This window comes from Ascaphus truei, chromosome 18 (genome assembly GCF_040206685.1).
Source record: "Ascaphus truei isolate aAscTru1 chromosome 18, aAscTru1.hap1, whole genome shotgun sequence".
Classification (NCBI taxonomy): Eukaryota; Metazoa; Chordata; class Amphibia; order Anura; family Ascaphidae; genus Ascaphus; species Ascaphus truei.
This window is the reverse complement of record NC_134500.1, coordinates 41,404,962-41,417,198: the sequence shown is the minus strand read 5'-3', so window position 1 is coordinate 41,417,198 and position 12,237 is coordinate 41,404,962. Positions and strand designations below refer to the sequence as shown.

Genomic DNA, 12,237 nt, shown 5'->3' with positions numbered 1-12,237 from the left:
ACCTTTTGGAAATTTGGGCCAGTGTCGTTAACCAAACTTGTCAACTTTTCCATCTGGCAAACAAACCAAATCCTATTTCGAATTGTTTCTAATGAAGGAATTGCATCCTGATTCCACAATGCTGTGGTCTCGCACATCATGGCCGTTGCAAAATGTGCAATTAATTTGTTTCCCGTTCTCGATACTTCCTTTGTAGGCCTGCCTAACAGGAATAGCCACGGGTCTAGCTGAATTGGTAGGCCCAAAATCCTCTGCAACCAATCTCTGATTTGACACTATAGGGGCGCGATTCGAGGACAGGACCACAGCATGTGCACCAGGTCCCCCCGTTCCCCGCACCGTCTAGGACAAAGCGGGGAAGATCCTGGGACAAATTTAACCAATCTAACTGGAGTGAGATTCCACCTCATCAGTACCTTATATGAGTTCTCCTTTAATGTCATGCAAATCAAGCTACTGGCAGCCGCCTTGAATATTTCCGTCCAGTCCTCGTCTTCTAGTGACCCTGCCAAGTCTGTCTCCCACTGTGTCATGAATCGGGGTCTGTGTGTACCGTCTCTTTCGGCGACAACCACTTCTCTGTATAAGGCAGAAATTAGTCCCCGTGTGTCGGAGCCCCGCACACAGAGCTTTTCAAAATTGGTTAGTGGTGGTCTCACAGAGTGCTTAGTGTAAAATGCCCAGACCTGGAGGTATCTAAGAAATTCTGTGTTGGGGATGTCCTTTTCCGACTTTAATTGGTCAAATGACTTGATAGCGTTCCTCCCCTCCAGGTCTTTCAACCTCTCAAACCCCAACTGCCTCTATAGGGTGAAATTACTGCCTTCTAACCCTTGAGCAAAATCTGGGTTACCATACAAAGGGACCATTAGAGTGTGTTTTGAGGTCAATGAGCAACTAACTTTAGCCACTTCCCAGACAGACACAGAGTTGAGTACCGAGGCCAGCGGCCTTTTCACATCCTTTAATCTTGATATTGGGTACCAAATTAAGTCCCTAAACTCCAGTGGGGCGCACATCTCCCTCTCCAGTGCCACCCACCTTCTCAGCTCTGGGTCTGTGTGCCATTGTGTAATTTGGCATAATTGCGCCGCTTTATAATAAGATAACAAGCAAGGTACCGCCAGGCCCCCAGCCTCCCTAGGACTTTGCATAATTTTCGCTTTAACCCGAGGTTTCTTGTTCTTCCAAATAAACTTAAATATTGAGTCTTGCAACGCTCTAATTTCAGATCTCACCACGGGTATCGGAAGAGTCTGGAACAGATACAATAATCGGGGCAGAAGGTTCATCTTTACACTATATACTCTGCCAATCCATGAAATTCCATATGCGGACCAGTCCTTGAGGTCCTTCTTCAAGGCCCTCAACAGACTGGGATAATTTGCCTGATAGAGAGATGACACCTGCTTTGTGAGGTGCACCCCCAGGTACTTTATAGTTTTGGGCTGTCACTTAAATTTGAAGTTAATTTCTATTAATTTCTCCAATTCTTTTGGGATGTCCAAACTAAGAGCCTCAGACTTTGCCTGGTTAATTTTGAAACCAGAAATCCTTTTGAATCTCCCCAGGTCGAACAGGTTGGGTAGCAAGGTAAGCGGCTTTGCAATCGTTAAAATAACGTCATCAGCATACAATGCCACTTTATGCTCTTGTGTGCGAATTTGAATTCCAGCTATATCTGGATTACTACGGATCTGTGCCGCTAGTGTTTCCATGCATAAGGTGAACAACAATGGAGATAGAGGGCATCCCTGTCTTGTACCACTTTCAATTTTAAACAGCTCTGAGGGGAAGCCCTGGTGGATCACTCTGGCCACCAGAGCTGTGTACAATGCTATTATTGCCCTTAGGATTTTACCCCCGAACCCAAATTCCCCAAGCGTGGCCTCCAGGTATGGCCAGTCGATCCTGTGGAAGGCTTTCTCCGCGTCCAAGCTTAACACTAGTCCCTGGATCTTGTTGGCATTGATAAAGTCAATTATATCTACAATCCTCCTTGTATATTCGGCCGCTTGCCTATCTCGAACAAAGCCAACCTGATCTGGGTGGATCAGCCTCGGCAGGACAGCACTATTGGCCAATAATTTAGAATAGATTTTGACATCCGAATTGATCAGAGATATCGGCTGGTAACTTTGACAATTTGTGGGATCTTTATCTTTTTTATGAATCAAGGAGATTGACGCCTGGAGCATCTGCTCTGTGAAGGGCTCCCCAGCTAGAACCCCATTAAATAGCCTAAGCATGTATGGGGCCAAGATCTCACTAAACTTCTTGTAATGTAGATTGGAGAACCCATCCGGTCCCGGGGCCTTAGAGGACTTCAGGTTTTTAACAACCTCTGTTAGCTCCTCTAACGTAAAATCTGTCTGAAGGGCCTCCACCCCGTCCAACCGCGTTAATGCTGCTTCCGTTAGGAACATCTGCAGCGCGCCGCTCGTCTTTGAGCTATGAGCCACCTTCTACCCATTGTATAACCGTTCATAATAGGTTTTAAACTCTTCCACTATACGTTTGGGGTTGGAGGATGTTTCTCCTGTTGGTGTCCTAATTGCATGTATGTTGTAATTTGGTTGCCTATTCCGGATTCTGTTGTGTGGGATTCTACACTGCCCATGTTGATTTGGAAAAACTGCCTTATCTCGTCCTTAACCGACTGTGCTAAGTCCAATATCTTAATCAGCGACTCATTAAGCTTCCAATTTGCTCCTGGGCTAACTGGACTAATTTGTGTGCTCCTTAGCTCTATCGATGCATGATCCGACCATGAAATGTCATGTATTTTGGTATCGGAAATCTGTGGAACAATTCTGTTTGACACAAAGAAGTGGTCGATCCTACTGTAACTGTCGTGAGGATGTGAGTAAAATGTGTAACTACGCTCGCCAGGGTGTTGTTCCCTCCATATATCCACGAGGCTCCCTCTATTGAGCCCTTCCTGCAGAGCCGAAGCGCTCGCCTTTCTGTCTCTCTGCTGCTGTGGGGACCTATCTATCCGTGGGTCATTAACCTTATTAAAGTCTCCCGCTAGATATAAACGTTATTGCCATGTGTATACGTGGAATGGACCTCTGTGTGATCTATATGACCCTCTCCTACCCAGTCTTTGTGGCCAGCTGTAGTACCAGGACCGTCTGTATTGTCTCTTTGTTGCCTCTGCGCCTCTTCTGCCTCCTCGGGGGAAATCTGGTGTGGAGGACGGGATACACATATAGGGTTGACAGGGAAAACAAACATCATATATACATGAACAAGAAACCATTTTGGTCTCTGTAGACCTAGGGTTTGGTGCCCGGGGGTACCACCTACGCCTTGGACCCTCCCTCCTACTGGTCCAGGCCCAGTAGCCGCCCATTAGTCTCTGGGACTTTGACAGAACTGCAGGCTAGACCCATGGCTCTGTCCCACCAGCACATGCCTATGGGTAGAACTGGAGGCCCTCCACCCCCACCCACCGGCAAATCTGAAACTATACTAACTATCTTTATTATCTGCAATTACTAACTCAATTAAACGAACTAACCATGCCAACTATACATCCTTAACTATTTGTGTATTCTATAACTGTTGAACTACCTTGGAGTATATGAAGCCTCTCCTCTCTATGTGATGCACAACTCCCCCTCTCCCTGCTGAGACAAACTTCCCTAATCCTCACCCTCTGTCTTCCATTCCTTCCCATCATCGCAGTCCCTCTGATCTCGCTTTTTATTTTTGCCACCCTGTCCCCACCCTCCCTCCCATTTGGGTCCCCCTCTCACCGCCTCTGTGTGGGACCTGCTTGGTGAGGCATTCCTTCGGGGCCAGACCACCTTACGTTGTCCGAGTTCTGGCAATGCCCCCTCCTCCCCCTTCCCCAGCCTCCCACAGCTCCCCGGTGGCGGAATACGCGCATCCCCACCAGAGAGTTCCCCCTCCGTCCCTCAGCTTCTCTTCCGGAGGTCGCCTGACTCTCCACCCGCGTCACCTTGCCCTCGCCGGATCTCCATGAAGGACCTCCCCCTGACGTCATCTGGAGTGTCCCCCAGGGGGCTGTCTTTAAGCGGTGGTGGGTGTGACTGAAGGCAGGCTCAGCAGACATACAGAGGGTTCGCGCCAAAACAACCTCCACCATGATCCTCTTCACGCCTTCCCCCCTTCTTCGTGGGTTCTGTGCCTCGCCGCCATTTTTGCTCAACCTGCTTTCTCTTGTTGCCTTGCCCATGTCGTCTCCTCCCAGCCTCACAGAGCCCCCATTCGTCCTCCGGGGGACAGAGCGGCTGCTGCAGCTTCTCACATGGCTCTCCCTCCAAGGCAATGCACTGTTAACGGGTTTAAAACTTTTTACAACAGCTTAACGAGGCTGGCCCTTTAAGGCTTAATTGGCACTTGGGATCCACTACCCCGCCTTCTCTTTCCGCTTCCCGGCCGACGTGCTCACAGTCTTCCAGTCCCTCGACTGAGAAGGACACTCTTCCGGGACCTCTGGGTAAGTGGTTTTTTTCGGCGATGCCAATCTTCTTGAGGAACGCCTCTCCCTCTGAGATGTGTTAAGTGTATGGGGCCAGCCATTCTTTATCACAAGCAGGGCGAATGGGAAGGCCCACCGGTACCTAATGTCCCTGTCCCTCAACAGCCTTGTAATTGGCTGTAGGGCTCTCCGTCTCGCCAGAGTTATCGGAGAAATGTCCTGGAATATGGCCATTTTGATTCCGTCGAAGGAAACCAGGGGGGTTGTTTTGGTAATTTTACAGATCTCCTCCTTTGTCCTATAGTGATGAAGACGGAGGATCACATCGCGTGGGGGGTTATATGACAGAGGCTGGGACCGCAGGGCTCTGTGGCACTTGTCCATGCGCAGTTCTGCCTCGGCCACTCTCTTATCTAGCACCCCTATCTTGGCGACGGCTTCCCTCTGGCACCTTGTGCTTGCTTCCATTTTTCCACCAGCTCGTTACTGCGTGTGCCAATGCTCCAGATGTCCTTGCGCAAGTTTTCAACCTCCCCCCAAAAGAAGGTTTTTAGGTCCGCTAAGAGCTGAGATATTTCTCTTTTAATGGTCCCTGGTTGCTCTGCCACGGCTCCCTCTGTCTCTGCTGCAGAGTCTGTATCAGAGACCGCCATATTCTCTTCCTCTCGTGCCTTGCCGGCTCCCGCAAAATATGCTGCACGTCCACCTTACTTTTATTCTTTTGCCTTGTCGTCGTCATCTCTATATGTTCTTCTATCCTGCTGTATATAAGTTTTTCCCAACTGAGTTCGTAAATTGTATGTTTTATTAATTATTTTGCCGGCGGTTAGCGGAGCATTCAAACGATGCCACCATCTCCGCTCCCGTCGCGCATGCAATTTTGAAAAGGTGGGCTTTTCAAAATCGCTCTGTTCGAAATAGCAGAGCAACCGGCTTAGTTTGGAAGCTCGGAAAGTCTTCCTCACAAACGCGAGGACCAAGTTCTGAGAATTGAACGTAGTGGTCACAGCTGGGATTGTAAACCAAAAAGAGGACCAGGATAACTGGGTTTATATCCCGATCAGGGTAAGCTCCTCCAAGTGGGTATCCTGTGTGATGGTGAGGGGGTAACCAGGCTCAATAATAAAGTTTAAGAGAACTTGGTTACCTCTGCTCCATGTGTAAAGATCATAGTGACAGCTCTTTTACCGAATTGCCATGTATGCATCTCTGACACTGTATAAATTATGTGACAATTCAGTATTTTTTGTATTTTGCCTTTCCAGGGGTGCTGGGCAGCAGAGCGAGCGAGGCTGGGAGTTTGAGGGTGGGTTTTGCGGATAAACTTCAATCATTTTCAAAGATTGTTGCTATTTAGCGAGAATCCCGAGTTATGGGATACCCCAAAGATGTAACCAGGAATCAGGCAATATTCTCAGGCACATTGAAGCACAGTGCTCTGGCAAACCCTGGAAATGTTCTTGCGACTCACCCCCAGGGTTCCCCCCAGGGTTCCCTGCTTCAGCACAAACTGGAAAAGTTAAAGGGGCATGATGAATCAAGGTACCCCAGAATGTCCCGGGGTCCCTAGCATAAGTTGAGGTGCCCAGACCATGCCCAAGTCACCCTGAACCAGGTATAGGGGTTCAGGAGGTGCTCCAGCTACAGTATGTCCAAAAGCTGTGAGGGTTTTTATTGTGTGGGCAAAGTTAAAGCCAGGATTGTGCAGATAAGAATAGGGAACATACAAGAATACATCTGTCTCTATTTTTATGTAGGATAATAAAGACCTTTTAATTATTTTCTCTGGTGAGTTCACGATCTTTTTCCTACAGCAAGCGTTTCGCACCCAAGTGCTTTGTAAGGGGTCACGAGAGGTCACTCTTACGCGCTGCGCTGATTGGCTGAGGCAGTAGCTGCATACCTGGAAGTGCGGGCTGTTTGTATCATCTCCACGGCTGGGGCTGTCAGGAACATTTTGCTCCTGCATGTTGTTCCAGTTTGCGCAACTCTGGTGAGTGCTGCATCCCCCATTTCAGTCCTTGGCCCAGCGTCTGTGTCTGTTCATGTAATGTGCAGCTCAGTATTGCATCAAGGGTCTGTGTGTAACCTCAGGGTTTCCATTCATATGGTATTTGTGTGAGTGCTTGCTCCTATTTTAGGGCAGTATTTTATTATTATTATGATGTGTGGTCTATTAGATTGTTCTTCATTTATTAAAAGTACCTTTTAAATACTTAACAGAGGCTCTTTTCACATTTTTGTGTCTATCATCAGTTATGTTTGGTAACTAATCCCCGGTGCGCTGTGTGTGTTTTGTGTTTTTTGTGACCCCAGCAGCAGTATATTTGAAACAACCAAAATATGCTCTTGAAGATATAGCAGAGAGATGGATTCAGACATTTCAAGTCAAAATATTTTCTAAGCCCCCCTTTTCAGGGCCAAGTTTTTAGAGGAGAATGTAGCAGTCATGGCTGGGATTGCAAGCCGAAAACAGTTCCAGGACGTTTGGTGCTAACTCTCAGTCAAGGGATTTCGGCTTTTCCGGAGGAAAGAGACCGGTAGCATCTGGAACTTCATGCCAATTTGAGTTCCAGGACATTTCGCGCCAAGTCCCGGTCAACCTAAATACTTTGTTTTCTGTTCTATTTTACATAGGAAAGTCTAGTTCTGTAGCCCATACCCCCGTAAGTTTGTTTTCTTCTGTATTTTGTAATCCACTGTGTGTACGTCTGTTTCTATGGAATAAATGACAATTTGTTTTACCATCTTGTTTTGCTCAGTGAAGGATCCCGGTATAACGGTGGCGTGGGGCAGGGAATGGAAGAGGCATATAGGCAGCTTAGAGCCAGGGCCCGGCCGAAACCAGCAGCAGGGCCTGGCCCGAGGTAATGGGAAATCTGCAGTGCCAGCCGGGCCCCCCCAGCAAGCGGACACCCGCAGACACCGGGTCTGGCCTGACCCATGGTAAGTCTGTATTTTTAAATGTATTGGGGTGGGGGGGGGGGGTGTTTATATGTATTGGTGAGCTTGCTATATGTATTGGGGGGCTTGGGGATATTTTTTATATGGATTGGGGAGGGTTGTTTTTTGTATGCATTTGGGGGGTGGGGGAGGTTGAATATATTTGGGGGTTCGGGATGAGGGGGGGAATGACTGACCGTGCGGTAATTGTTGGAGGGAGAGGAGAGAAGGTGCGAGTGAGTAAAAGAAGGAGTAAGAGTGAGACACAGGGGAGAGAAAAACATGCAAGGTGGGAGAGTGAGAGGGGGCTAGATGGAAGGGAGAGAAATACATGGGAAGGGGGGGGAAGAGAGGGGGCTTGTGAGGTGTAAAATTCAGGGGGACTCACAGTACTGACGACACGGGGGGGGGGCCTGCTTAAAATATTTTACCTGGGCCTCACAATTTCTGTTTGCGGCCTTGCTTGGGCCTAAGGGGCAAACAAAGCCTAGTCCAGGGAAACACAGCTCTCTGGACACTACCTCTCTGCTTCTGCTCCCTCTTCCGACTGGCGTTGTCCCTGCAGTGCACCAAATGTATCTTTCACAGTCCTCTGGGATACTGCAGCCTTATTGGCTGTATTTCCCCATCTGAATGGCAGCCCTTGGGGATTCTGGTGTTTGTAGTTCCCATGCGGAGCTAAACTGCAATGACCACCGCTCTGTCTAAGCTACTGCACATGCACGAAGACCAGGGTAGTGATTGGAATATTATTACATAACCCCCAAACTTCAATGATTGTGTTAATTATATTGGCTGCCTATACTCATCAGTAATTAGATGCATTACTGAGACTGAATAAGAAATATAAGGACTCATATTTGATCGCCCACATGCATCTTATATGATAACCTTCTATACTTTTGTCATCTGTTTAGTGTTCTAGTTATGTGCCTATCTAGTCCCAATTTTTTTTTATATTATTAACCATCATAAGGTATTTTAATTATTCAACTGGATCCTAGTCAATAAATTAGGGGCATTAATGTTATTTGTTTGGTTTACTATAGGCCTGTCCCTGAACTAGTCCTGTTACATCTGCCATATTATATTATTGGTACACATGCGAGGGCACCATTATGGGTACTTCTTTAGTGACATTACTTAAACTCTTTGTGTTGCTGTCTTTCTATACAATCATTATACTTTTTTCTAACACATCCAAATCAATTAGTTTAAGCCTTTTTGATTTTGCAGGTTTGAGGGAAATCTTTCAACAGTTGGTTGAATGCAATTCATTTTTTAATTGTTCTGACAAATGTTGCTCTGGCTTGCCAGTCTTTATATTTTTATGTAATCTCTAAATATCATTAATCTATATCACTAGAATACAGTTTAATGCCTTGCTAATTTGTATCCGATTTTAAAACAGGTTTTAGAATGTACAATGCAAGTAATGAAGATACCGTTTGTAACACAACAGCGCCACCGTGTGGCATATAGTTTCAAGAGGTCTTTTATTCTAATGAATAACCGCAACTACTATATTGAAGTGTCTTCATGGTATGAAATACAGATTTCCCCTCAAGTTACAAATCTATAGCAGTGACTACACGTCTAACTGAACCCGAACCTCTTATTACAGGGAAAGCCAATATCAGTTTCCAAATGATTACTTCTATTCCTTTGTGTATCAACTGCAGTGTTATATCAAATCATTGGTGCTTCTCTCAACAGCACTGACACCTTCACACACATGCACTTTAACTATTAAACATTTAAAATATAAAGTGAGCTAACATTAGCAAAACAGCATTAACAATTAAAACCAATTTATCAGTGTTGAGATATATTTCTATCTCCCTGCAGCAAATATGAAATAATGTAACGCTTTTTTGATATTGTGGGTGGCTCTGAAAAGAGCCTTTGTGTTGGGTATCTGGGGGGTCTCTGCTCCTGGTCTCGGGGTGAAGCTCACTTGCTGCTCTTGGCCGGTTTATGGCTCTCGGTTTTCTTGGGCAGCAGCACGGCCTGGATGTTGGGCAGGACACCCCCCTGGGCGATGGTAACCCCTCCGAGCAGCCTGTTCAGCTCCTCATCGTTCCGCACAGCGAGCTGCAGGTGCCGGGGGATGATGCGGGACTTCTTATTGTCCCGGGCGGCGTTACCGGCCAACTCCAGGATCTCAGCGGTCAGGTATTCCAGCACTGCGGCCAAATAGACCGGGGCTCCGGCACCCACACGCTGAGCATAATTCCCCTTCCGGAGTAGTCTGTGCACGCGGCCGACTGGAAACTGCAGCCCGGCCCGAGATGAGCGAGTCTTGGCCTTAGCGCGAGTTTTCCCGCCTTGTTTGCCCCTTCCAGACATCGTGTATCTGTCACAGTGCAGTGGTGACAGCGAGAGAAATAACAAACCCCGCCCCCTGTGCCCTTATTTATACACTTATAGAGCAGCAGCACTGCCCTGTGATTGGTCAGTTTTGAAAGAAGCCAATCAGTTCCAGAATTCTGTATCCACCAATCATCGTAGTTGCAATACATCTGATGATGTCATAACATGTCACATGACAAAATCAGCCAATAGAAGAACAGTAGAATTGGGCTGCTCGTTTGCATACGATGCCTATAAATAGAGCTGCTGGGGGAGGAGTTGGACATAGTTTCTCTGCAGTTTGGAGACGAAGCGTCGCGCAATATGCCTGAACCAGCCAAGTCTGCGCCAGCGGCCAAGAAGGGCTCTAAGAAAGCCGTGACTAAGACTCAGAAGAAGGATGGGAAGAAGCGTAGGAAGAGCAGGAAGGAAAGTTACGCGATCTATGTGTACAAAGTGCTGAAACAGGTTCACCCTGACACCGGCATCTCCTCCAAGGCCATGGGCATCATGAACTCCTTTGTGAACGACATCTTCGAGCGCATCGCAGGGGAATCGTCCCGCCTGGCTAATTACAACAAGCGCTCCACCATCACTTCCCGGGAGATCCAGACCGCTGTGCGCCTGCTGCTGCCGGGAGAGCTGGCCAAACACGCCGTGTCCGAGGGCACCAAGGCTGTCACCAAGTACACCAGCGCCAAGTAACCCTGATCTGATCACCCACCTACAAACACAAAGGCTCTTCTAAGAGCCACCCACCTTACCAATATAAAAGTTATAATTCTCATATTTAATCTGTTCGGGATAAAAGACCAGTATCACATGCAAATTGTGTTCTAATGTACATTGCACTTAATGCACGCTTATTTTTTTTGTTTTGTAGCTCTCATTCTGAGCTGTTCTGAAAGATTTGCAGTATATAGCATGGTGATACTTTCTGTAAAGGTGTGCAAAGCATGTGATGGCTGTTTCGCATTTTAGCGCTTTCCTACCCAGCCCTGTGTGTGCTATACTTGTATGTTACAATTAACCAGCGGAAGACCCGCAGACAAAGTACAAATCGCAGAGACTCCCATTCAGTTAATCTGCAGTTCTGCCGCATACCACAGGGTGACGCTGCAGTTAGGAATTGGATCCGTGCTTACAAAGCGGAATTTGGTATTAATACAATGCGATTATTTTTCCTTATTTATTTTTCGAGCTTCACTAAAATACAGATTATATGTACATGTTTCAGACACATGGTGCATTAAAGGATGCCCTTAACACTGCTTGGTATATAATACATCTGATATGGGGCATGTTCTAATGCAGTTTGTGGTTAGTTAACATACAGACAATGCAATCCGTGTTTGCTGCAAGCGTTAGATACGAGCATACTTATTGGCATATATAAAGTGGGCCTTTTAATCGTTTGTCGAACATGTTTATTCAGTTTACTTTATTAAAAAAAAAAAAAAAAAAAAGTTTTACTGAGAGCAGCAAGTGATATTTCTCATATTCTTGTGTTGGATTAAATATTTTTAACATTCATTTAGAAATCAGTTATAGCTGGTAATAGGTTGGGAAGTGTTACATTTAATTAATTGTTACAATGTTCAATCTGTTATCAGGGATTGCAACTTTTAGTATAAAAACAAGACCAAGCAACATTTGTTCCATCAGATTTCAGTAGCAGTTTTAAGTGGTTTTGTGATAATTTGTCAGAACTGTAAATCTCAAATATTTATCACATTCGGTTTTTATCTTATGGCCATAAATATAACCACACATGATGTCATGTGTAAAACACATCGGTTTGGTGGTCACGGAAGCAAAACAATTCACAAAATGAAGCTAAAGGCACCAAAACATTTCATATCTGCCATTCAAACAGAGACCACACGGTGGCAGTGTTGTTTTGGAAATAACCTGTATTCTGGAGACTTGGATTTAACACATGATCTGAATCACAGGTTTCAACTCCAGAGATATTTCTGTGATATGTTTTGTGGCGTCCCTTAAATATAATTGGTGAGTTAAGTCCAAATCAATAGGACTGTGGCACTGCTGCATCATTATTCTTACATTTAGGGTGGAACACTTAAATAGCCCGTAAAATAATACAGAAACATTATTTAGTGACATCTGCAAGCAGCAAAATGAACAAAGAGCAAAACACACAACTACATATACGAGGGTGGGGGCTGAAACTGCCAAAGATGCCACATTTCCCCATATAATCTATAGAGGGGAAAGGGCAGCAGCACCATCAAAATAAAGGCAGCAAACACAAATGTGTAACTTACATTAATAAGAAACACTTGGGGTCTTCCTTCACAATCCCAACAACATGACTTATTGTCAAATGTTGACATGTATTCAATTCCTTTCTCTATGTCTAAATCCAAGCTCTGCTCATTTCATTCAATGATGATATTTTATTCCAGTCACGTTGTCTTGCATAGTTTGGTTTCCTCATTCTTAGACCTGTGCCCTTAGTTACCATT

General features: G+C 45.9%; 2 protein-coding genes across 2 annotated transcripts; one reads left to right on the top strand and one right to left on the bottom strand.

Annotated features, from left to right (window-relative positions):
- Positions 1-9,190: 9,190 nt before the first annotated feature.
- Positions 9,191-9,765, bottom strand: LOC142469305 (histone H2A type 1-like). The gene has a single exon (XM_075576236.1). It carries the CDS (start codon positions 9,743-9,745, stop codon positions 9,350-9,352), a length of 396 nt encoding a protein of 131 aa, XP_075432351.1. The 5' UTR covers positions 9,746-9,765; the 3' UTR covers positions 9,191-9,349.
- A 307-nt stretch (positions 9,766-10,072) lies between these two features.
- Positions 10,073-10,453, top strand: LOC142469233 (histone H2B 1.1-like). The gene has a single exon (XM_075576188.1). The coding sequence runs from the start codon at positions 10,073-10,075 to the stop codon at positions 10,451-10,453; it is 381 nt and encodes a 126-aa protein (XP_075432303.1).
- Positions 10,454-12,237: the final 1,784 nt, after the last annotated feature.

Bases quoted from the DNA above. Each gene is read 5' to 3' on its own strand.
- LOC142469305 (XM_075576236.1), bottom strand. From the start codon at position 9,745: ATGTCTGGAAGGGGCAAACAAGGCGGGAAAACTCGCGCTAAGGCCAAG.
- LOC142469233 (XM_075576188.1), top strand. From the start codon at position 10,073: ATGCCTGAACCAGCCAAGTCTGCGCCAGCGGCCAAGAAGGGCTCTAAG.